At 42.1% G+C, this 26,699-nt stretch overlaps 1 protein-coding gene across 1 annotated transcript; it reads left to right on the plus strand.

Moving 5' to 3' along the window:
- The first annotated feature begins 225 nt into the window (after positions 1–225).
- brwd1 (bromodomain and WD repeat domain containing 1) lies at positions 226–26,699 on the plus strand. Its single transcript, XM_006799824.3, has 44 exons — positions 226–606; positions 724–782; positions 906–935; positions 1,149–1,208; positions 1,819–1,969; positions 2,158–2,256; positions 4,310–4,470; positions 4,689–4,910; positions 6,127–6,227; positions 8,576–8,646; positions 8,957–9,057; positions 9,203–9,243; positions 9,376–9,477; positions 11,586–11,739; positions 11,850–11,984; positions 12,537–12,665; positions 12,776–12,924; positions 13,097–13,173; positions 13,347–13,559; positions 13,674–13,857; positions 14,627–14,717; positions 14,988–15,110; positions 15,200–15,270; positions 15,453–15,678; positions 15,820–15,936; positions 17,327–17,434; positions 17,612–17,736; positions 18,690–18,772; positions 19,071–19,182; positions 19,452–19,513; positions 19,624–19,779; positions 19,933–20,053; positions 20,184–20,309; positions 20,413–20,479; positions 21,873–21,923; positions 22,107–22,232; positions 22,323–22,475; positions 22,564–22,730; positions 22,830–23,002; positions 23,808–23,912; positions 24,076–24,240; positions 24,338–24,649; positions 24,735–24,875; positions 24,971–26,699. Exons 1-44 carry the CDS (start codon positions 570–572, stop codon positions 26,431–26,433), a joined length of 6,720 nt encoding a protein of 2,239 aa, XP_006799887.2. The 5' UTR covers positions 226–569; the 3' UTR covers positions 26,434–26,699.

Genomic DNA, 26,699 nt, shown 5'->3' on the forward strand with positions numbered 1-26,699 from the left:
ACAGATATCTATATATATTTATACAGCGTGCTAGAGCCGAGGATGGCAATATTATTAGGGCTCATCACTGATAATTTCGGAAAACCGGTAAAACGCATTTATCAGGAGGTCGATAAGGCAATTTTGCGACCATTATCTATGACGTCATGTGCAGAACTCACGACCTTGGTCGCTAAAAAAAAGGGGGCGCGCGATGGATTGATCCTGTTTATTTTTTTCTTAAATGACTTGTTATCGACACGTGGTCGGGGAGTCGTATCAATACCTGACGTTGCACTCCGAACCTGCCGTGTACCTAACCAACACGCGAACGTATACTTTTGTCTTTTGTTGAGCGAGTGCTCCTCCCCACCCCCTTTTTCCTGTGTTACTCCGCTTTGGCGGAAGTAAGCCGTATCGCTGAGGCCTCATCCTTCCAATGGCGACTGCAAACAGGCTGAATAGAAAGCGGGAGCAACCGTGGAGGGGGCCAGAGCTGTGTAACTGAAATTAAATAAATATATCATATTCTCTGTAGCCATAAAGTTAGCGGAAAATTTGTTTCAACTCTCCAAATCACGGCCGATTCAATGGCCAAAAATCGGAACATTTCGCTCCTTGAGTCGGGTAAGCCGTAGAAGTAAAGCCAGTTGAAAAGCTTAATATTACAACGGTGTCGCTCGTGTTATAATTGATATCCCATTTGCTTTTCCGGCTGTTAAATGTTCTCCCCGTTCATTTCAGAGCTCTATTACTTGATATCGCGTTTTCTCACAACGGGTCCATGTCGGAGAGCGGCTGAGGTGAGCTGGCGTGCTTTGACTCTCACACTGTTGTATTTCAAAATAGTTGGCTAGCCACTTGATAATGAGTTGAGTTGATGGAGACATTCTCATCTGAATCGTGTGTTTTTTAATCCCCTGCAGGTCCTTGCGAGCGAGCTTGAGGAATATCAGGTGTGTATCCCAGCTGTCTTTGCCTTTAACAGCTAACTAGCTGCTACCCGTCGGTGTTGACTGAGTCCGGGCATAAACTTGTTTCACTCAGTCGACTTTTAATACCCCGTTACGTCCCACTCCTTTGACATCACCCGGTTTTTTACTAGCTTGATGTGGAGCTGCTGGCGTTTTCTGTTCTGACTTCGCTTTACCAAACTCTCTTTTCGACAGCTCTTACCCGGGAGATTGGACTGGCTTGGAAATGAGCACCCGAGAACATATGAAGATGTGGTAAGCTTTAACTTCGTGTCTGTTGTTATGCACTATCGGCGGTTGTTATTGTCTTGTGACTGGGGACCGTGCGGCCACGCTCCGTGCTTGTTTACGGTCTTTGTTCTTTTTTCCTGCTGGGTTACTGTTGGAAATCGTCGACTTGTGGCTTTGCACAAGGTCAAAACTCGCTCTCAGTGGCTACATTTTTTACTGTGAACTGTTGTGTGGTGCAGAAAAAACGGCATTTAAACACCGAGTTTGATATTATTTAGCCCGACTGTTGTACCGCAGATAGGGTGGGTAGTTTGGCTTCTCTCTTGGTCGAGACGGCTTCACTGGCCAATCAGAAGCCGAGATGCGCTGTCTCTGCGTTAGTTCGCTTTCGAGATGCGCTGTGATTGGTCGATAAAAAGAAGCCACGCCTGTGAGATTAGGAGTTCAGAAACCTATCTTTCTCCCTGTTTGTCCATCTGTTTAACATACATTTACTATTTACTTTATTTACTGGTTATCAGAATTGCTGGTTATTCATTTTTAAATGATCTGCTTTTATAAGTGGTCTGTTTTCACTGTCATGTCCATACAATGATTTATTTTATGTTGTTTGTTTGTTTGCTTGCACTGATAGGTTGCAGCCAACAGACATATTGCACCAAACCACTTGCTACAGATATGTAAGCAGATTGGACCACTTCTTGATAAAGAGGTGCCATCATGTGTCCCAGGTGTTCATTCTCTCCTGGGATCTGGAAGGCAGTCCATGCTTAGGACTGCAAAAGGTGAGCAGTCTTCAAGAACTTTGTATGTGGTGGGCGTTACTCAGAAAAATATTTAGATCCCATTATTATAAAGGTTTGGATGGTATACTGATCTGTATGTACACCAGAACTGACACTGTCTGTGTCAAATAGTACTACTACTTGCAATCAGCTCAATCGTTTTGTGAACTTTTGGTGTTGATTTTCAGACTGTGACAGCGTGAGGTTTAAAGCTTCATCATATGCAGCCCTTCACCGGGGCAGACCACCAGAGAGGCCTTTGAACTGCAAGAAACCTCCACAGCTAGGTAGGCCTGACCTTCCTCTGTATACTTCTCATTGGTGTGAAGTGAAATGGATCAATGATATGCACACATTAATAACTGGCTCAGTGTAAGTTTTATACAGCTCGGGCTGCAACAATTCTTCGAGTAATTTGATAATAAAAAGTTCTTGACACAAATTGTTTGTTTCAATGCTTTGTTTAATACACGGCTCTGTAGTGCACCATTGTCACCATGGAAATGCAAGTGTTCCACCGGCGTTTGCAATGAAAAATAGACATGAAATAGAAATATGTTTTGGAGCAGCGAATGAATACAGAGTCTGACAACATTAAGCCCACACAGTCCTCAGTTTCAAACAAGAAACTGTTAAGAAAACAGCAGCAGTAATGATGACATAGTTTAATGTGGAGTCGTTACCGAGACGCTGAGCTCAGGTAGAGTGAAAGAAAACGTGTTTCTAGCATCCAAAACAGCAGCGCTGTTCCTGTGATCAACATTAAATCCGTTACTTGGAAAAAGTGAGCAGGAGTCTTTCCTCAAAGCATCTAAACAACAAACCCCGACTCGAAGAAAAGCAAACTGTAGCTGCTCCATTCGCCACTGTTTTACACAGCGAAAAATCTGCAGTAATGCGGGGCATGGGGTTTACTAGATCACATTAATTTCAAGGCTCTTGTAACATTTTTCAGATTGAAGGTGAAATAATATAAAATATTGTCTTCATGAAATTGCTTTTTCACAAGCCAATAAAAATGTACGTGGGCCAGTAAAACTCTGGACACTGAATTATTATTATTATTATAATTATAGAGTAACACCATCTGCATCTACACCATCATAACATCTGTTTTGAGCAGCTCAGAAACTTTCCATCAAAGCACAGTGCAAACTTCAGAATGCTGATATGCTCGCTTGTCTTCATTGCAGCCACCACATTCTCCTTTAAAGGCTTACAGGCACAAACCCACTCTTCGCTTGACTTCACACGCAGAAACACACACATACACAAAAACTCATAAACATGAACACACAACAAATCTACCTTATCCAGGAGATAAAACTCTGAAAGAGAGTGCTTGAGAGTATTTATATTTTTCAATTAAAGAATGTTTTCTTTAAAAAATTACATTCCAATATGGGACGTAAAAACAATCACAGGGTGTCGATTTCTGTTTTTTGTTTTATGAAGGATGTTGTATGTAGTTAAACTTTAAATAATTGGTTTCATTTTTAGAAATTACAATGAGCAGTTTATTTTGAAAGACTAAAGTATTTCTTATCTGATTACTCGATTAATTGATGATTACTTAATTGCTAAAAATAATTGATTGCTGCAGCCCTAAATACAGCATTTAATTTTCTTTTGCTTGACAAGCTTACGCCCCGCCAGATTGTTTGCCATGATGTAGCGAGCTGTTAATCACAAGTTGCCATTTTTAAACGTTTAAGTGGAATTATCATTTTACTCATGCAATTCTGTGGGATTTCTAATTATTCCTGTTTGATCCTGGAGCTAGGCCATCGATTTCTTTTATGCTGTCATAAACAATCTTTTAAATCCCATTCCTTCCTCAGGACAAACAGCACACACATCAAAAATACTAGTGAAGTAACTCTTTACCAAGTTACATTTTTATAAATTGTAATCTAAAATCTGTCCTTAAATTTTTAAAGCTCTAAGACCTTAAAGCAAAAAAGAAGGAAAAAAAAACCTTATGGAGGACTTCTTGTTTCTCATAGTTTGTTTTCCCTAGCAACATATAAAAACCAGATGGAGCAGATTTAAGAAAGGAAGTGATTTTGTTCTTGTTTACGAATCAGTTTTGAATTGGGAAATGGAGTTTAATTTCAAGCTGTGTTTGTGTAAATAAAGCCTCTGAAACTGAAATGAAAAATGTAAAAAAGGAAAGGTGAAAGCTGGTGAGACAAACTGAAACCTGACTTTTATTTGGTGACGTATTTAAAGGCTTATATTTTCCTTTGCGTTCATCACCCCCTGCTTCTGCCTTACTGTATTTGTAGTTTATTTACAACTCTGTTTACTACTATTTTTCTGATTGCATGCTGCCAACAGTGAAGGTGCATCGAGGGAGAGAGCTGACCGGAGCGCAACGCTTCAGCTCCATCTGTCCTGTCAGCAACTATGAGCACATGCGTCTACATAGGCGGATCCTGGGGCATCTGTCTGCAGTGTACTGTATTGCATTTGATCGCACTGGTCTCAGGATCTTTACAGTAAGTTGGAGCTTGTCACTCTTCTCAGAATTAAACACCTACTTTTATTATTAAGAATAATAATTAGTGTTTTTCTGCATGAAAGAGCACTCAGATTGCACCCACTGTACATGCATTGTTAATATTACATTGTTAAGTTGCTTGTGCCCACCTTAACTGTGTACCCAAGATTCTTCTTCTCATACAGATATACTAAAGCATATGCTCTTGTTTTTAAGGGCTCAGATGACTGCTTGGTGAAGATTTGGTCTTCGTTTGATGGAAGGCTTCATTCAACGCTGCGAGGACACTCTGCAGAGATCACAGACTTGGCAGTTAACTATGAGAATACGCTAATTGCTGCAGGAAGCTGTGACAAAACCATCCGTGTGTGGTGCCTTCGTACCTGTGCCCCCGTAGCTGTGCTGCAGGGACACAGTGGATCCATTACCTCCCTTCAGGTAAAGGAGCTTCAGTCTTTATATTATGCTGTTTGTTTTAAACGTGGGTTCATCCAGTGCTTTATTTGAAGACAAAATCCTCAGGGAATCACGGTGTGACTGTATCTTTTGGTTTGGTGTGAGATTCTCTTGTTACACTCTGTGACCTAAACAATTGTTGTCGGAAATAGACCAATTTATGGCTGTGTAGTCACGTCCTGGAACAGAAACTGCAGAGCGTAAGTTGCACCTGGATCGCTCTGGCAGTGCACCAGATTTTGTGCATCAACATTCGTTGCTAGTAGGTTTAGCCCATTCTTTTATCCTTTGTTTTTCTCTCACAGTACTTAATAATTTAAACTGTCTTTTCTCCATGGCCAGAATTTAACATAAGCACAAAATCCATTTTAGTTTCGTCCACCAACAGTTCAGTAAAGTTGATTCAAACAAGATGGCTGTATCTTCAGTGTTGCAAAATGTACTGCTGGCTTTAAATGGTCATTGAAGTTAAATATGAGCATGTGCATGCTTTTCTGATTTCATTAATTTCTTTAGATTTTTCTCATGTGTGAATGTTGTGTAGTGGCACTCTAAAATCACACAGTTGTAAATATTAGTGCTGGCCGATTCATGAAGAAAATGTTCTGGGTAAAACACCGGTCATAATCTTTACTTTTCTACAGTTCTCTTGCCACCTTCTTTCACTATAAAAGCATTTTTTATTTCACCGAGTTAAGTTTACCTGCCATGCAACTGTTTTTAATGGCACAGAAACTCCCTGATTGCCTGAAATGAAACGGTACAAGTTCTGGTTTTATGTGAAAGATATGTTCCCTCATGGTTCATTTGGTCTTCTCTTTACTTCAGCTCCTCTTCACCCCATAGCTATGTGTAGAAACAGTCCTGCGTGATACTGGGAACGTATTTACTGTTTAGAGTCATTTTCCGTGCTCTCTCGCCTGTTTTTCCTTTGACTTAAAGATGAACTGATGTCCTGAAGCCAGTAAGAGCATTTCTGGTCCAGTCAGTCTGAAAATCATTGTTGGTGCACACCAGAAAATAAAATTTAACCTCGTCCTTCTTAACCGTTGGCTCAAGATCAAGATTTTGTCTTGGCCAGTACAGGTGGTGAAAAAGTTAATATTCACCTTTCTCTGTGAAATGCATGTTTTGGTCTACATAGACTGACTCACTGGCTGGAGTGGGGTCTGATGGGTGGTTTTTCTTGTGGTTTCAGTTTTCACCGTTTGCCAAGGGCTCCAAACGTTACATGCTGTCCACTGGAACTGATGCTACTGTCTGCTTCTGGCAGTGGGATGCCAACAGCATAAACTTTAGGTGAGTGCTGTATGTTAACTCGTTACCCCTTGAAAGCCTCCCAGGAGTAACCCTTATAGCTCCGCTCTGAACCGAGAGGTTTCTGTAATATTTCAGGCTTCTAGAACAAAATGACTGTGTGTGCGTCAGACAGTAGTGAGGGTGGTCTCTGCCTCTGCGGCTGCTCTTTGGAAAAACACAGAAACTATATTAATGGTTGTCAAACCACATGCTTATTGAACACTTGATAGAGCATATCACAACTGCCACAAGACGAGAGGCAGGGCACACCCTAGATGGTCGCCAGCCTGTCTCAGGGCTAAGAGACGGGTGTTAATCTGAGTGTGAATGGGTAATTTAGAATCACCAATTAACCTCAAAATGTTGGTGGTAAATATTCTGTCAAAGCACTCATCCCAAATCAGATGAGTATTCCATTGATGAAATGCTGTTGAACACAGTTCAGCTGGAGCAGTAAACTAAGGCTGCTAAAGAAGAAAAAAATAAAACTATAATAAATGTATTAAAGTACAAAACAGTTTAGTTTCTGTGTGTGTGTCGCTTCCACCGAGGCACAAACAACGCCAAGCTGTGCAACGCCTTGTACATAGGAGTGGGAATAATTTTCCATTAGAAATTATTATTCTAATGGAAATTAGCAGTAGGGCCTAAGGCATAACTGGAAAACAAGTCACATTGGGCTTAAAAGGTTTTTAACTCCCAGTGTTGGCTGCTGGTGTGTTGTCATTACGTCATCTTTTTCACTGGCGTCTGCCTTGTCTTAAAGAAGCTCAGATAGAAAGCATATAAATAAAAAAATTTGTTTCTTCAATTATTTCTTTGTAACAATGCTTCTTGGCAATAAATCTTATACCACTGGGAACGCTGATTATTTCCCTTTAAGTGGTGCCACATTTTTGGGTTGAACAGCAGAGTTGAGTAGGTGGGTTGAGCTCATGAATAACTTGTCAGATGTTTTCTGCCAATGCTAAACAGCTTATTCTTGTTTTGAACTTCTGGTAACACAGGTGCTGCCAATCAGACACCTGATTGGCAGCACCTGTGAGCAGGGACCCTGCTACAGCAGTCGGTTGGTGTCTGCTCCAGACATGCTACATTTCACTAATCTGGAAACTTCAAGCTGGTGTTCACAAACCAAGATGCAGCATTATTTGGAGTACCTAGTACCATCTCCAAGTTGAAGGGCAATTTACATATAATGGGTGATGTCAGAGAACGTGTGGAGGAATGTTGTGTTCAGGGGTGAATTGAAATTCTGCCTGCGGCAGGTGGATCGTTTGTGGGGTCAAAGTGTGGAGAGGACGTGGAGAATGCAATTGCTGATTGCAGCAACGATAGGTTAACAGCTTTTGGTGAAGGCAGTGTGATGATGTGGGGCGGCATCTCCCTCACCGGGGCTTGTCATCATTGGAGGCAATCTCGGTGCAGATAAGATAAGTTTCTGCATGCAGCGGCAATCCCACATCTGCGCTTTTTAGGACCAAACTATCCTCCAAGGTGACACTCGTCCCCACACATTGGGATTTATTGCAGACTAACAGAATTTTTGAGTAGAGAGGATGGAAATGCCTGCCCTTAGTCCTGACCTCAACCCCACTGAAGATTTTTGGTATCATCTTGGGTGTGCTGTTCATACCAGAGTGACCAACACAACCACACTGGTTGATGTGCAACAATTGCTGGTTGAAGAATGAGATCCCACAGCAGTGTGTGACCAAGTTGGTGATTAGTATGAGAAAGTGGTGCCAGGTTGTTGTACCTGTCACCTTCCACATGCTACAGGGGTCCCTGTTTGTTAAATAAATAAATAGTTAAATTTCCAATATATCTTGTTTCTTCAGACTTCAATCATGTAATACAGTAAACAACACCAAACAATAGTCAACAGCAGAATAAGCTGTTTGGCCTTGATGCTCAACCCACAAATGCAACATTAAAGGGGAAATAAGCAGGATTTCCAGTGGTGTAAGATTTATGAGAAGAAACATTGTTACAACAAAGACATTACCCACCACACACAGATCTCCTTCTGTTTTTGTGCTAAGTTTAGTTGTTTTCTAAACCTTGAATGCCTGTTTAACTGATATGCAAGTATGTTGTTGTCTCTTATCTGACTAAAACAATGGCAGCGTGACATCCGACCCGGCTGTAATCTCGTCTGTCATCCAAAAAGTTGAGATGCTGGTTGGTTTAGATGTAAGTTTGACTGTCAGTTTATATTGAAGGACGGGGCAAAAGGTAGACACGAAATATAAAAACCAAAACATCATTTATTTAGCGTCTGCTTGTAATTCAGTCACGTGTTCTATTTTGGATGAAATCAGTGATGTTTTCTTCTCTACTTCCAGCGATCGACCGCACAAATTTACAGAGCGGCCAAGGCCAGGTGTTCAGACAGTGTGCTCCTCATTCAGTCCAGGTAACCAGACATTTTCATGTTGAGTCCCTTTTCCTGCCATTTCTCCACTGTCTCCTCCACCATCCTGTAAACAAAGTCTAGAGCCAAAGCAATCAATAAAGAGCTGCTAGTTTCTAATGACCTCTGTGCTACTTCATGTGTCTAACTAAAGAATTATTTCGTTCTTTTATTGTTGTAACTTTAATGGTTGTCTGGAACAGGTCTCTTGTGAATGAGACATTGAGTCTCCATGGGACTGCCTGTATAAATAAAGGTTAAATAAAATAAATCAAGTGCAACACGCCATTTCACGTTACCAACTTTTTTCCAGGTGGGATGTTTTTAGCAACAGGAAGTACTGATGATGTCATCCGAATATATTACTTGGGAAGTGGGAGCCCAGAAAAGATATCAGAGCTCCATGAGCACACGGTAAGCATCATCTGAAGAGCAAAACTTTATCCTTACAAAGGTTTTATTGGCAGAACTTTGAGCTGCAAATGCAAATTTGATGTAAGAATTTGTTGTTCTTCTCCTTTTGATCCTGATGATCCTTTTACATGTCTCTGGTTTCTAGGACAAAGTTGATAGCATCCAATTTTGCCACTCAGGTGAAAGGTATTATAAAAGCTCATTCTATTATTATTTGAAAAATTATATCAAGTATTGCAGTATTCAGAGTACACGTTTAACTGAGTGGGATGGTGTGTAAAGTGATGGTGCCTGGTGTTTGTCGCTGTCCCGTGCCAGGTTTGTGAGTGGAAGTCGAGATGGAACAGCACGGATCTGGAAGCTCCACCAGCGGCAGCAGTGGAGGTGCATCCTGCTGAACATGTCTGCCACTATTCCAGGGTGAGTCTTCGCTTTTGTGAACCAGCGCGGACGAAAGTGGGTCTTATCTTGGTGAAGATGCCTTCTTGATTTTGGTTCTGTAATAGCACAGAATAAGCTAGATTCTCATTTGGAATAAAAAGTGCCCGATTTGCTGAACGAAAAGGAAGCGTTTGCTGCCTAAGCTGCTCGAGGAGCTGTCGGAGCATGTCCAAGTAAACCAGGTGCTGACGACAGCTGAGGAAACCGTTTGCTCAAATACTTATTTGTTCAGTTGTCGGCTTGTATTGGCTCGGTCATCTGTTTGGAAAGCAAGTCGCCAACAAAGGTTTTCTTTATATATATATATATAATTATACATACCACTGAAAGAACTTGTTTGCTGAGGGGTAATACTGATTGATGTATTTTCTTGTAATTACAGGGTTGTTTTATGAATAAGTTTGTCTGGTTCAGTTGTATTGTGTCCCCAGGATTAGGCTTTGTGTTGTCTTAAGTTGTGTATAGCTTCACTTCCTTACTATAGGCTAGTTATTCCTGGAGAGTAACCAGTGGAAATGGAAGACAGATCTTATGTGTTTGTTTTTATCTGCCAGTTAACGCATGTTCAGTATCAAACTGGGGAGGTTTTCAAACATTCAGGCTGTGTTTCGCTGTACATATGTATATAATTTAAAGCACAGTTCTTGTACTGGCAAAAATTTAGCTGCGTAAAATCAAAGTCTGCCTAAAAGAAGCCTTTTCAACACTTTCAGGCGCCTGTTTATGGATTTATTTTAAAGCGTTAAGATGAACTTTTAATTTCAGCAGTGACTAGAAGAAAGAAAGCCGCATGCATAGAATTACCAGTAAATGCAGAATGTGGGTTGGCATTGTTTTATTAAAATAAGCAAGGACTTACCTGAATGAGACTCATGCCTCTAGGTATACATGGTGTTCTCGGTTTGCCAGCAGAGCATTCCTCTGGACAGTTTGTTCTGTGCTAAACTAGGTCTGCTTCCAAAATCCAGTCTCTATTCTGTAGCTCATGCAGAATTTATATGTATATGTAAACATGAGCATATATTTAAAATGTACAGCTCCTGTTTACCAAGGTGTTCCGATGCCGTGTAAAATGTAAATAAAGACAGAATTAAGGGATTTTGAATGATAGCTTGTAGCTCCACATGCTAAGTGTGCAAGTTCCCTGTGCCGTGTACTCTCCTTTAGTGTCATGAGCGCTGGGGTCAGAGCTCTGCTTTGCGTGTTTGGTTTTTATCTTGCACTTGCAAATGCAGCAACAAACCTGTGTGCACTGATGACATTTCTCAGAAGTGTTCCCTCGTTCCTTCTGTACACAGGATCTCCGGATTCTCTGAATCTTCTAACGATAGCTGAATAAATCCTCTAGTGTTTCTCATCATAAAACTGCAGTGTGTTAATTTTAAATCAAACCATTTGCCCACACAATGGTGAGGCATAACACTACTTAATTCTGCAAAATTAACTCATCACATATTTTTTTTCTAGGCTTTTGTTACCTCTGTCAATAACGGTTGTTTTCAGTTTCAAAACTCAATGTGATGTTTGTGCTATTTTCAGTTAAATTTGGGGGTTGGGGGGCGGTCAAATGATTTCCAGGTAATTGCATTCATCTCAAACACATTTGCTTAACAAGTGAACGCTCCCCAGCTTCAATTCCGGGAGGAGACACAAATCCCTTTGGTGTTGTGCTGGGAAGGGCATCCGGAGTAAAGTCTGCCAAATCAAACATGCGGAGCTACCCGCTGTGGCAACCCCGTGTGAATAAGGGAGCAGCTGAAAGTAGCATATTTATGTTCATCTTTTTTTTCTTTTTTTTAAATATCTCTGCATGTGTTTTTCAAATATCTTTTAAAAAACATTCTGTTTATCATCCAGCCTTTTTGTCTTGGAAATGACTACAAACCTCTCATGTGCCAAAGCCTGCCTTTCACAAGAATTTAGTGATAATAATCTGGTACTTTGTGTTAGAATTAAAATCTGGATTTCTGTGATTAGTGTCATCACGAGATGTGTCAAAGGGACTTTATAGATTCGTTTCCATATTACTTTTTTAGTATTATGATTAATTTGTTATTTGATGTTCGTTTGTTATTTTTCTCTCTCAGTGTCGAGCCAATGAGTGAAGAGGAAAGCTACTTCAAACCCAAAGTCACCATGGTAGCGTGGGATCGCCATGACAATACAGTCATCACGGCTGTTAACAACCATCTCCTCAAAGTGTGGAACTCCTACACAGGACAGCTGCTACATATCCTTAAAGTAATTGTGCTGCGTTCTGCTGCAGAGCTCATATTAATACTGACTATGATGTAACTGCCACCGATTCTCATTTTAAAGAAGAGATCAACTCGAGTCTGCTTGTTTTTCAGGGCCACGAGGCAGAGGTGTTTGTCCTCGAACCTCACCCTTTTGACCCTAGGATCATCCTGTCTGCTGGCCACGATGGGAACGTGTTCATATGGGACCTGCTGCGAGGCACAAACACACAGCATTACTTCAACATGGTACGCTGACACAGCACTGCCTGAAGTTGGCTTTTATAGGATGGTGCACAGCGGAAAGTTGTTAACCCCGGCGGGATGGAGCGATTACATGATGCGCTTAGAGTGTGATTCATTCGCTATAACACTTAATTGTGAGGGACTGAAGGAACCGTCTAGTTGTTTTGGCCAAGGTGCATCTCTGCACACAGTAAGAGGCAAGTGAGCCAGATTCTTTCCCCCTTTACATGCTATAACAGCGGGAGAGGACTGACTCACACATGTGACAACGAATGATCTATGACTGCTGGGCAGATGTGGTTATAATGTTTGTATTCTGATGGACACTAAATTAGGGCAGTAGCATAATTATGATTAAAAGCAGTGCGCATAAAGTTAACGCTGAAAGCAGGATTTCTTCTATTTGGATACATTTTTTTGTGGTATTTTCTGTGAGAGAAGGAAATCCAACATCATTAGTCTTTCCCAGTTACTGTGAGGGAAGGATTTGTGCTGTTGTTAAAAATTCTCATTTTCTGACAAGTTTCTTCTTCTGTTTTGTGGTTTTTCATCCAGATTGAAGGCCAGGGTCACGGAGCTGTTTTTGACTGCAAATTCACTCCCGATGGTCAGCGTTTCGCCTGCACGGACTCCCATGGCCATCTGCTCATCTTTGGTTTCGGCAGTTCCAAGCCCTATGAAAAGGCAAGAAGAACAGTTGCATTTTGGAGATCGAGAAAATGGTTGAAATTTTACGTTTTGTGAGCAAAGTGAAGACATTTACTTATTTCCTGCTTCTCCTGGTCTCCGCGCAGCTTCCAGATCAGGTGTTCTTCCACACAGACTACAGACCGCTGATCCGGGATGCCAACGGCTTTGTGCTGGACGAACAGACACAGCAGGCTCCCCATCTTATGCCACCACCGTTTTTAGTGGATGTGGATGGAAACCCTCACCCCCCACGGTAGACGTCACCTTGTTTTCATTATGCAGCATTACAGTCTTTGTTTATTGCCCAAAAGTTCAGATGTTTGAATGTTAAATCAGAGGTTCTGATTGCCTGAGAGCAGCATGACAAAGTTAAAATGGTTTTCCCTGGACTATCTTTGAATTCAACATTTTTCCTTGATTTTTAGGTACCAGCGACTTGTCCCAGGGCGGGAGAACATTGCTGCAGAGCACCTGGTACCTCAGCTGGGATATGTAGCCACCAGTAAGACCATAATTCTGCTGCAATTAGTCCATTACCTTAATGGAAGATTATATACTTTTAAATGTCACAGACCCATTTTCACTGTTTTATTGTCCCGATTTAAGACCATCTGAACTGTATTTACAGCTAAACATATCAAGCTTGATGGTATTTGACATGTATCACATCTTCAGGTGATGGTGAGGTGGTGGAGCAGGTCATCAGCCAGCAGACTGCAGAACCCGAGGAGGTTGCGGTCAGACGCAGCAGCCTTCTGGACGAGGCCATCCGACAGCTTCAAGAGCAACAAGACAGACAGAACCAGCCTGAGACAGGAGCAGTACCCGAAGGCCCAGCCGAGGCCCAAGGCCCGGTGTTGGCTCCAGCACCAAGCACACCACGAAGAGGTATCGGTACACCATGACTGCTGCACTGGATTGGTTTTAGTAGACCTTAGAATTTCTCAGAATATCCAGAAAAGACTTAAAGGATTTACTGACAGCGAGTATTTTTCATTTCAGTGTCCGTGAACGACCGAGCAGATGTGCAGTCACCCCCTAATGTGGGTCTTCGCCGCAGTGGACAAGTGGAGGGCGTACGACAGATGCACCAGAACGCTCCTCGCAGCCAGATGGCCACTGAGAGAGACCTGCAGGCCTGGAGACGCAGGGTGGTGGTACCCGAACTTCCACACAGCAGCTACAGGTACAATATGTGCAAAGATGTGTGTCATTGTTTATGGGAAATATTTTTATAGTTTATAAATAAATGGAAACCAAAGATTGGAATCGATTGCAGATGTAGTGAATATTGTTGATTATCCAATAACGGCGTGTGGGATGTTTTGATGTAGAGTGAAGAGTCACTTCTTGTAATAGGTATGTTGGCTGTAGGTCAGATGGGCAGGTTAAAGATTAGTATAGTTTGACAACAGGTAAACCAGGGAAAGGTAAGGGCAGATAAAGAGCATCTCAGAAATGGCAATTCCTGTAGGTTTCTCAATCCCAGTAGTATTTTTTGCTAATCAACTGTATAAACAGAGACAGCATGATGGGACTTGCAGCTTACTGGGCTTAAAAAGATTTGGTGCCACGGCCTCCTTACAAGACACCACAGGGCACCTTCAGAGATCCTGAGTGGATCGTATCTGTTTTGCTTCATGCTGGGTAAAGATGTTCATAATGTTCTGGCTATGCAGATTTATTCAGTAGATTCCAATATGTAATTAATTTGGGTCATTAATGAAAAAAATACATTTTTGTGTTAATCAGGTCTGTCGATTCAGAAAACCTAACAGGTTTACTCAGTCCTTTGGTCTGAAATATATCGATTGTTTGTCTGCTAACGAAGGGCCAGTTCCTCGTGGGAAGCACTGGGAATGACATGAACAGAAAGTCATGTCTAAACTTGGTCATCAGTGAGGTTTTCTAGCATTTCTCTGGGTGCTTATTTTGACGTGAATTATATTTTTCAGGAACCAGGAGGACGTTCGAGTAGCCAGAGGAGACGAGGAGGTGGTTCAGTACAATGTAAAGAAGAGACGCATTATGTACAGCAGCTGTCGAGTAGGTTTCCTGTTTTTCCACCCAGTGAAGATGGTTTTAAATTTTCACAGCATTTAGTAAACTTTTACCAATTTGCAAGGGAATGCTGCAGTTAAAAAAAAAAAAAAAAAAGATTGCTAAAGGATCGAAGAACAAAAGGCACGCCATATATCAAGTGTCCTTTTGAAACAGTTAACTAAGTGATGAAAGTTGTTGTTTGGTTTTTTCCATATCTATTTTAGTACAGCTTTATTTTCACCGATGCTGAATCATTCCCATCTGTCCCCCCAGGATGATTCAGACGATGAGCCTTCCACCGCGAAGCGAGCGCACAGCCGTGGCGATGCACTGGAATACATCGATGAATCGTGTGAAGAGGGAGAGGAGACGGCAAGTTCGGAGATGCACTCAGAGGTGATGCACTCTCCTCTTGATGAAAGCGCTCTTTACAAATCCCCCCCCTCTCAATTGTGCGTAATTTTTTTTTTTTCTCATCTCTCCAGGACAATGAGCTGGATGGCAGTGACCTGGATTCCTCCAATGATGAGGAAGAATGGAAAACTGACAGCTCAAGGTGAATATACTTTATAGATCAGGGTCAAAGGGCATCATTTTCCCCATCAGTCACTTTTCAGAGAAACAGGCTTACCCGGGTAACCAAACATTTCCTGTATCAAAAAATATCTAGAGTAGCAATATTTGTGTAATTAAGTGTGTAGCGTTTTGTGGTAATCACACCTGCTTTTGATTGGACAGCCATACATCCAGCGAATACTCTGACTGGACAGCAGACGCTGGTATAAATCTGCAGCCTTCAACTCCACTGTCATCACGGAAACGAGTAAGGCGCAGACTCAGCAGCTCTGAAGAGGAGGAGGAAGAGAACGAGGAAGAGGAGGAAAAGCAGCAAAGTGATGAGGAGGAAAGACCTAAAAAGAAAGGCAAAGAGAAGGCAAAGAAAGCAAAGAACAAGTTTCCTCGGGTAAGGTTACTTAATCCTCATTTATCTTTTTCTCTTTGTGAATCTGATTAATAACTGCTTAGACAGAATGACGAGTGTGAAATATTTGAAAATATTTCATATTAACTTGTTTAATGTTTTACATGTTGGTGCTTCAATCAGCGTCCAAAGCCCAGACCATCCATTAACAGGGAAGTGTCCAATGAGTTCAGACCATCACCGTGGATCACTGATGTCATTCCCAGGAAGTCTCCTTTTGTTCCCCAAATGGGTGATGAGGTAAGAGGGTCATCAGCTTAATGTCTAATTGGAAAAGAAAAATCATACTCTCTCATTTATGAGATTGTAGAAGCCGACATTTCTGCTTAGTGCTGTTTATTTGAACAATTCTGCAATAAATTTGTTTAAGCTTTAACCCTGGATAAGGTCAAATGCCTTCATCACCACAAAACAACCAGTCAAGTTTATTTTTTAACTTTTTTTTTATCAACAAACCAATACTTGTACTTAGTAAGTAAACTTCATTTTATTGCAGCAATATTTAATAGTAAGCACACGGTGTGGAAGGAAATGGAGACTGTTTGGGGCATGAAATGTATAGTGGCTAAATTAAATGTAGTCTTGGGTTTTGGCTGAACACCATGAATAGGTCTTCTAGCCTAAAAGTACAAGATCGCAATTTGGTCTGGCAGAGCTAAATCCTTCAAGGTTTTTTGTCTTTTTGGGGTTTTTGGGTTGTTTTGGTGTTTTTTTTTCCTAAATTAAAAGGACAAGTACATTTACTTCTTGTGGTTTTAATTGGCAGCCTTATACTTGTAGTCATAGTTGTAAAATCAAGAAATGATGCTCATGTCAACCCAGAGGGGTAGACTGTGTGGGAAGTTCAACCCAGCCAGGCTTTGTGTAAGCTGGCTCCACAAAACCTTAAACCCTACCCTGATACGACCGTCATCATTCTCTTTTAAGGACTTTTCGTACACTCGCATATAAAGGATGTTGCACATGTCACATGACTCGTGGACAGAGTGATCCTATGGAGTGCCACCTGCTCCGATCGGGAACGTCATCAGATGATGATAATACAATGGTGCTTAAAATCTAGAATCTAGTCTAAAATATAACAATAAAATGCAACACTGTTGCAAACAAGATTAATGCTACAGAAAATTGTTATTTTGGTCATTTATGGCCCGAGAACGGTTAAATCAGCATTTTGATTTAGTTAATTATTTCATTGCAGATTGTGCTCTCAGTACTGCTGCTTATTTCTAATGTAAAAAGCAGTGTAAAAGAGACTTTCCAGCTTTATTCCATACTTGGAATTAAGTAGAAAGCAAGTATACATTTTCTGCATCACCAAACGCATACAGGCACTTTCCAGAGACAGTGTGATGCACTGCTTTAACTTTAACGTTGGTAAGGTTCAGCTTAACAAGTGGCAAAGTTGCACCCCCTGAAAACATGATTGTATGAGACACATGTAACACTTGCACAAAATGCCTGATGTAGCAAAAATGATACAAATTAAGTCATCTATCCAAATTGATTTAATTTGAGTTTTCTTTCTAATTTCTTTATTTAGCAGTTATTTCATATTCAGGCTGTACAGGGTTTATACACCTATGTACAAACATTCCCTCTAACTATCTGCACAATTTGTGTCTTTCAGGTGATCTACTTTCGGCAGGGACACGAGGCCTACGTTGAAGCTGTAAGTCGGAGTGAGCTGTACGACATCAATTTAGAAAAGCAGCCCTGGAAGAGAATGGAGCTCCGGGTAAGATGAGGAACAAACAAAATAAAGATCATAAAAATTTCCCAGTAGATGAGTTCGGAGGAATACATAAAATGCTAATTCCTGCTAAAGTTCTCCAGTCTGCATGTGTCAGTTACCATTTTCAGTGGTAATATGTAACTGCAGACTAAATAGGAATCCTGCTGTGTGTTTTTGTAGGACCAAGAGTTTGTGAAGATCACTGGAATCAAATATGAAGTTTGCCCGCCAACACTTTGCTGCCTGAAGCTGACGCTCATTGACCACGGCACCGGCAAAATCACAGACAAGTCATTTTCTATCAAGTAAGCAGCTCAGCCCATTGGTTACATTCCTCTCTACGATAAAGCACATCAAGTGTCTGTGCTCTTCAGAATCACATTACCACCCGCTCGTTGGGTCAGTATTTGAATTTGACACATCATGGAGGAAAAGAAAATGTGTGAAATGTAAAAATACTAGAGGTGGGAATCACCATACATCCCACGATATGATATTATCACAATAATTAACGCACGATACGATATTATTGCAATTTTTAAAAATATTTTGCGATATTCAGATTCTGTACATAAAGGTAAACTTTATCAATATTCATTTTATCTAATAACAAATTCTCACACTCAGTCTTTCTCTCATTTCAGTTTTAATGTTGACAAACTGAACGGTTTGTATTACAGTCTAGTCCAACTTAACTGAATGCAACCATCTGGTACAATTATAGCTATTCTGAACTATGCAGTTTATGAAAACTATGCAGCCCCTTCAGCAACTGAAGAATTTGAAAGTAAATTAAAACAAAATATAATTTTATATTAAATAAAAAAGTTTTAAACTTAATTAAAATAAAACATGTCTTAAATTAAAATAAGTAAACTGTCATGTTTATTGCTGCCATAAAAAAAGTTAAACACATTTGGACAGTGAAGGAATGTCAGGATTCTTGCTCAGAAAAAGGATCAACATGCTCTGAAGTCAGAGCACAAAAACCTTTTTGTAACAAAATATCGATTTCTGCTGTCCCTGTATCGATACATTATTAGCAAACAAAATATCACGATACTACACAGTATCGATTTTTTTCCCCACCCCTAAAAAATACTGCCCACATAATTTTGATGATCCTGGTCTTTTTTGGAAAGGCTTTTCTTACTGTAGTATTTGAGTGTTTGCAGCATCAGCTTCACCCCCAAGTCTTGAAGGGATTTTTGTACCTTCTTTTCAAAGAGACGGTTTTTCCTTTCTTGTGTCCCTGCAGATATCACGACATGCCAGATGTGATTGATTTCTTGGTGCTGAGGCAGTGTTATGATGAGGCGCTTCGAAGAAACTGGCAACCAAGTAAGCAAAGCCTAAACTGTCTATTAGAAATGTCCTCTGCTGATCTGTTTAATGAGTTCTGCAGGGATATATAGACAGACTAAGAAGTTTGAGAAGATTTATTGCTGGTTGTTGTTTTTCTTTCTTTCCCTGCATTGCTATTTTGGTGATGAGAGAGGGGGAAAGGTGTTGTTGTTCACATACATGCTGTTTCCAATGATTCATCCGTGCAGTCACCCTCACAGATGGGTGCCAGGCTTCTCTTTTTTTTTTTTTCTCCCTCAAACACCTGAGTTTGATCGTATTCTCCTTGTCACAGACGACAGGTTTCGCTCGGTGATAGATGATGCCTGGTGGTTTGGGACCATCATCTGCCAGGAGCCCTACCAGCTGGAGTACCCAGACAGTCTCTTCCAGTGCTTCAAAGTCAAGTAAGAAACACACACTTTGTCGGGACAAAGTAAAATTCTTCAGATATTTTAACTATCAAAAGCAAAAGCTGGATATTGTAGATGCTGCCAGACAGCAGTGAGTAATGTGAAATTTCTAAGGGACTATACTGGGGTTGATGGAGACAGCATCAGAGGTGATGAGGCATAAATAAATCTATATAAATCTTCCTATAGTATTCAGTGGTTCAGCCGGGCTTTGTCCAGCATTGTTTGGTTGGTTGCTAACAACCTTCTTGTGTTTCTACCAGGTGGGATAATGGTGAAACCGAGAAACTCAGTCCTTGGGATGTGGAACCTATTCAGGATGATGGTACTAAAGGCTGTTTACTAGCTTACTGTGGTTTAATAATGGAGTACATTTCGCAGAGTTTGGTTAATAGGTGTCAGGGTGTATTGAAAGGGTTTGTCTTTGTTGTGCAGCCCCACAGCCGGACACAGAGGGAGGTGGTATACCTGTGACCGCAGAGGAGATGAGGGAGCTGATGTACAAGCCTCTGCCAGGCGAGTGGGGTGAGAGGAGTAGGGATGAGGAGTGTGAACGGCTCATCGCTGGCATCGATCAGCTCATCACTGTCGGTGTGTATGCATAAATGGATGTTCTTTATCTTCCAGTTTGTTTGATTTCACCCACGTATTCTCTCCTTCATGTTTACTGACATGTTGTCGTCGTTGTCATTTGCTCACATCTGCCTGATCCTTACACTCGTTCTTTCCGTGTTCGTGCCACAGAGATTGCAGCTCCGTTCTCTGGTCCCGTGGACTTGGTCCAGTATCCCAGCTACTGCACCGTGATCGCCTATCCCACAGATCTGGGCACCATCAGACTGCGGCTCATTAACAGATTCTACAGGTCAGTTTCTACCAATCTTCTCCTCAACTTTTGGCCCAGATTTGTCCTTAAAACGTGTTCATGAAATGCAAAGAAGTGAGAAGTGGTGTGTAATGTTGCATTTCATTTGCTCCACTTTGGTAATCCACAGACGCCTCTCAGCATTAATTTGGGATGCCAGGTATATTGCACATAACGCCCGCACTTTCAATGAGCCAAGGAGCAAGATTGCCCACTCTGCAAAAATCATCACCAACGTCCTCCAGAAATTTGTCAAGTATGTGTTTCTGGTTTGTTCGTAGACCTCGTGATGATGCACGAACTGTAAGCGCAGAATTGCTAATTGTATTTCTTGCTGACACAATTTCTCACTTTCTCAGTAATCCAAGCTGCACAGATATCATGGAAATCTACAATGAAGTGGAAGAAATGGATGATGATGATGAGGTAAGTCTGAACCATTTAACAACTAGTCTTTGTAGTTGGTGGGTTTGTTTTGTTTTTTCATGTACTGCTGCAAGAACGTTTGTTAAAAGTAAATAATTTTTAAAAGAAATTCAAAAGAATCTTTTAAAAATTCAACCAAAAGTTGGTATGACTGTCCTTTGCAATTAAAACACCAGAACTCGCACCCTGAGTTTAATTTCAAGTAAAACTGTACTTAGTGTTTTTCTAATATGAGCACTCGAGGCACTTCTTGCTACAAGTCTCATTTATCCAATAATGCTTTTTTTTTCTGTACCTATGAACCTATTTTAACATTTGCACACTCCAAAAAACTAGGATTTGGTATTTTTGCTAAAGATATTTTGACATGCAGACCAGAGTATTTAGGGAACCCGCTCTACCTCCTGAGCCACAGCCAGCCCACTCTGTGTTAGTGCGGTTTATTCATACAGATACAAACACTGTTGTGCACACCAAAACATACCGAGACGCTCTGTAGGAGGTGGTCTTGATGCAGTTCCAGACCTCCAGATCAGGTCATTTATTGTGAGGTTGTGATGGAGTCTCAGTTTGACCCTACTAACTGGTGTATACTGGAAATAAATGGCTTCCAATAAGCTTTGCATCCTAAGATAAAGCAGAGTATCAGATGTGCAGGGGACAGTTTTGCCTGACACATAGGAGTGCAGCACCTTCTCTCTGTATTTCCATTTATTACTCCCACCCTAGATGTATCTGGTCAATAAGCAGACTCGGTCATCTCGTGTGGTTTGTAGTGATGCAGTTTGATTCACTTTTAGTTTAAACTGTATGAAAAGAAATTAAATCACAGGAGGAAGAGGGATTCACGAACTCATCAGCTGATTCAGACCAGCGTAAACAAACTGTAGATGTGAAAAACGCCTTGAGGCACAAGGTGTCTGGCAGCTATCAGAGTATGTGATCCCTGTGTAACGTGTCTGATCCTAAACAGTGTTCCTCGTGACTCTGGCTGGAAGTTTGAGGTTGTCATTAAAGGGAATTTCGAAGGCTTCCCCAATGAAAAGGAATCTAAAACAACAAACATGCTGGAAGCCACTCGCTTGTAGTACATCTGCCAGCTGTTCGCTTGTGGAAATTTCAGGATCTGGTTGCCTAGGTGATCCTGTAATGCATTTACCTAACAGGTCATATGTCAATCAGCAGTATCCTTCACTCTCACTGGTAGTCTCTTCAGTCGCGCAACTGAAAGTTTATCACTAATGGTTATTTGAGCTGTAGTCGCTTCCACTCCTGTGATCGTGGTGAACGTCGCTGTGAATCTGTGATTCCGTTGTGTGAAAATGTAATAGTCATTGCAGTTGTCTGATTAAAGGTCACAGTCAAATAATTTAAATGTGATTGCTGACTACAGGAAGAAGACACCGAAGCGCCAGGAACATCTGCTGGACACAGACTGCGTCAGGTAGATGCATAGGATGGGTGATCGGCATACCTGTAAAAACTGTTTGACATGTCAAGATTACCAAAAAAAAGAAAAAACGGACATGATGAAACACTCTTTACATTCATTTTAAGAAAAACTAACAAAAGGGGTTTGTGAGGTTGTGCCTCATGTCATTGAGTTGTTTCTCCCTGATATTTGCAGCGCTCTGTAGAAGTGCTGCCAGACAGAGATGCCTGGAAGGAACAGTGCAAGAGTCTGCTCAACTACATATTGGAGTGTGAGGACTCGGAGCCGTTCAGGCAACCTGTGGATCCTCAGAACTATCCAGTATGTTATCACGGCACACTACAGGCCACGCTATGAGCAGATGCTGTTTTCAGTTGTGCGTTGAAGTCCCTTTGTTTTGTGCTTGTCCAGGACTACCACGACATCATTGACACACCCATGGACTTTGGCACGGTGAAAAGGACCCTGGAGGAAGATCGCTATGAAAACCCCACAGAGCTGTGCAAAGACACACGCTTAATATTTGCCAATGCTAAAGCTTACACACCCAACAAACGCTCCAAGGTAGGGAGGGGATGTTCACATTCTCTGAGCTTATTAGTGATTTTACATTTTGGCTCGCCCGCTCAATCTTCTTTTGCTCTGTTTTCAGATTTACAGCATGACCTTACGGCTCTCTGCCTTCTTTGAGGAGCGAATCAGAACAATCATATCAGAGTACAAAACCGCTGTCAAAAGCAGCAATAGGCTCCGCCGCAGTCAGAGGTTTCGCAAGAAGATACTGCAGCAACAGCAGGACCACCCCGACACCACAACCAGGTCTGTCTGAGTGCTGCAGCTCGCCTGAGACGTTTCACTTTTCATTTGCACGTTATTGGTCTAATTTGAAGAGTTTCTTCCCCCTTTTTTTTTCCCCAGTCAAAAGAAGGCTGCAGTCAAAACTCAGGAAAAAGTGGAGTCCGTGTCAGTGACCAAAACTACCTCAGCCAAAGTGTCTGTTCCTGAGAGAGCCAGGAGGAGTCGAAGCAGCAGCTCAGGTCACACCTCCTCAGAGGACGACTCCGGCTCTAAAGGTGCTTCATCAACATCAGGTACAGATATCAGAGCACCCCAGAGGTCATTTGTTACCATCACAATGGATTTTGAGCCATGATGATGATATTTGGATTTAACATTTTTCCCCAAAGAGTTTCTTTTGGTTTTAAGACTACAAAGAGGATCATTTTGATCCCTTGGCATTTTAAAAATGAAATAAAACCCCATCTCTTATTTTAGGGCTTTGATAAAATGGGGTTATCCATCATATTCTTGGTGTTTGTTTAATTAAAGGAATAAATTAAATTTTTATTTTTTTTTTTAAGAATTTTGATTTTGTTTGTGGGATAAAAGGGGTGTGGGGAATTTTATGACCACTAGATGTTACAGTCCCGTATCAGGGACTGTAACATCTAGTCGTTTTTACTGAAACTGCAGAGGACGTTAATTAGACCCCATAGAAACATTTGATTTACATTAATGAAAAAACATTGTTTTCCACACATTTTGATATGAGGGCTGTTGTAGCATAAGAGATGGCGTCGTTGCCTTTGCTGCTGTTGCTGCAGGATGGGTCAGGCTTTGATAGTGTTTGGTCTTTGTGACCAGCACAGCAAGGTCTGTACACCATCCACTGCAGGATAAAACTATACTTTGTGATGGTCCTCAACACGCCATGCTAGCATGACTCACTTGCACCCCTAAGTGTTGGTCATTGATGCACCTTGGGACAAATATTGTGCAATGATGCAATATAAAACTGGGCCTAGTCTAGTGCCATTTTATTTCATTTTAAATGCACTGTTACTACTACTACTATAATAAAGTAATGAAATTCTTATTTATTTGTTTTAATCTCAGAGTCTGACAGTGAGAGCGAGGTGAGTGACTCGGAGGAGGAGAATCATCAACGTAGACATAAAGCAAGAGTAACAAGAAGGAACCGTGCGAAGCAGAGGAAAAAAGGTTAGGACTGAAGTATTTATCCATAAATGTTTCACTCTTATATTTTATTTATTTATTTAAAATTACATTAAAATTGTGCCCCTTGGGACGACTGTTGTTGTGATTAGATGCTACATAAACAAAATGTAATTGAATAAAATATCCTTGGATATATTGTTGCTAGTTGCTGAGAGCGACAGTGAAGAAGATGAGGAAGAGGAGGAGGAATTTGACAGTGAGGGTGAAGAGGGAGAGGATGGAGAGGCGTCGTCCACTTCAGATCGTCGCTATCCCAGCAGGAGTACACGGCGGACCAGAAACAGCGCTGCTGGGGACAGAAAACGTGCAGGTAACACAAGTTCACTGCCTTCAGCCTCCGACCCCGTGAGATACAAAAACCCAGCGCCAAGTGTGCTCATAGACCTTTGTGAACGGCTTGTTTTCAGAGTGCAGAGCAGAGATGAACGGTCACAGCAGCAGGTCGTCTCGCAGGGAGAGGCGTCCCCGCTGCGACTCTGACAGGGCCACGTCTCAAGGCTCCGACAGGGAGGAAGTGACAGTTCGCGGGTCGCTAAAAAGAAAGACTGCTCGGGCAGCTGTGAATAAGATGAAGCTCCTTGAAGCGTCTGACGAAGACTACCAGGAGGAGGAGGAGAAGCCGAGGAGGAGCAGCAGTCGCCTTCGCCACACTGCCCGGGTCAGCAAACGCACGGCGGTGCTCAAGAGCAGCTCAGAATCAGACGAAGAGTCAGCAGCAGGTATTAATTACTCTTTAAAAGTCTGTGAATATTATTCAGAGAAAGAGATTTTTACTCAGTTATCTTCTCTTCCTTTGTCTTTTAGCTTCCCAAAATACAAAGGAATCAGGAAGTGAGTTTAAGGATGAGGAGGATGGCAATGACAGCGATACCTCATCGTTCTCCCAGAGTAAGCAGAATGGAAACACAAAGAACTCCAAACAAGCTGCCAAGATTAAGAAAAATGGTGAGAAATGTCCTCATCAGTTGCATTTTTAGACTGTGCTAATGCTGCCGTGGAAGTTGCCCTAAACAGCTCGATGTTTTATTCCTTCCCGACAGGTACTTTGTCCCGTGTGAATGGACACAGTGCAAAACATCACACGCCCAAGAGCAACTCTGAGCAGGAGGAAACTCCCGGAGAGAGCTGTGGAGAAGCGGAGGAACAGCAGCCACCTCCGTCTCAGAAACCGTCAAGGAGCACGGCAGCCGCCCCAGTGAGAAAAAGTAGGAGTACAAGCGAGGAGGAAGAGGAGACGAAAGACATCCGCCACCTCAGCACACGACACAAACCTCCCATAAGCTCAGACGAAGAGGACAAACGCCCACACCAAAACGGAAGAAATGTGGAGGAAGCAGTTCACAAAGACCCGAAGAAAAAAAGCAAAGTTTCTCCGTCAAAAAGCCAAGACAAACAAAAATCTGCCTCAACTCATAAACTGGATGGTGCGGAATCAGATGAACTCTGTGATTCTCCAAAGAGATCCAGCCCACGCAAGAAAAGGCTGAAAAAAGGCGACGAGCAGGACGCGGAAAGCAAACGCTCCAGCGACGAGTCCGACTTTGAAACGAGGACGAAAAGGCTGACGAGGAACAGGAGCATATGCAAACGGCCTCGCGGAGACTCCTCGGCTTCGCAGAGCTCGGAGCAAGAGTACAAACCCAAGAGGAAGTCGAGGAGGAAACGCTCCACTGGCTCCTCGGACCAGGAGTCGGATAATTCGGAAAATGCGCCGAAAAGGCGGCTGAGCCTCCGAGCCCTGCCGAAAAAGAAATACATCAGTGACAACTCATTCTCTGAGGAAGACTCTGCTTCTGCGAAGCCGGGCAGGCAGAGAACTGGCAACAGAACAGCGAGAGAATCTAGAGAAGACGGTTATAACACAAGAGTGTCTAACAGGACTTCCCCGAGTGAAACCAGGAATTGTGTGTCTTCCAAGAGAAAATGTATTTACACCTCAGACTCTGATGACGGGGATGAGGACAGAGAGAAAGAGCCAGTATCCAAGAGCAACAAAAACAGCAAGTCAGGCCCCTCAAAGTGCGCCAAAAAGGACGCCAAGCGCGGTAACGGCAATGAGCAGGACACCTCTTCCCACTCTTATTCTAGTGAGGAGGAAGAGGAGAAGGAAGAAGAGGAGGAGGACGAGAAGGAAGAAGAGGAGGAGGACGAGGAACATCTTGGCCGTTCGACAAGGGGAAAGAAAAGCGCGAGGCTGCCCAAACGCAAACGAAAAGAAAGCTACAGCAGCAGCAAACACAGCTCGGACTCAGAAAGCGAGCAGTCGTCTTCAGCCTCTGAAAACTCTTTTGCCAGCTCAGGGTCCCACAGCAGTCCAAAGAGAAGCCGCACGCGGTCGGGGATCGGCGAAAGGACTGCCAGTCGCCAGCTTAGGCAGCGCCGCCAGAGGTCCGCCTCGGAAGAGGAGGACAGCGACGAGTCGTACAGCAAACCGCGGAGGAAGACGCGGGTGAACACCCGAAACCGTGGGAAACGGACGGTTAAGTACAACGACAGCGAATGAAGGACGTAGCTGCTGGAGGTTACAGGCTTTAGAGGGAAGACGAAGCCGGACGTTAACTGGAGAGCTTAAGACACTTGATTGGCCACCTTACGGTAGTAGCACTGGAGTCCTCGAGAGAAAAATGCTGTGAATCTTTCATTCAGGGATATTTATATTTTCTATGAAAAAAAAAGATTAAAGGAAAATTAAAAAAACAACAAAAAACATGTTTATAGATGTAATACAAACTCAAGCATTTGAACTGCTGGTTTTCACAAGGATGAAGA

The sequence above is a fragment of the Neolamprologus brichardi genome, chromosome 14, assembly GCF_056152115.1.
Source record: "Neolamprologus brichardi isolate AB-2024 chromosome 14, ASM5615211v1, whole genome shotgun sequence".
NCBI lineage: Eukaryota > Metazoa > Chordata > Actinopteri > Cichliformes > Cichlidae > Neolamprologus > Neolamprologus brichardi.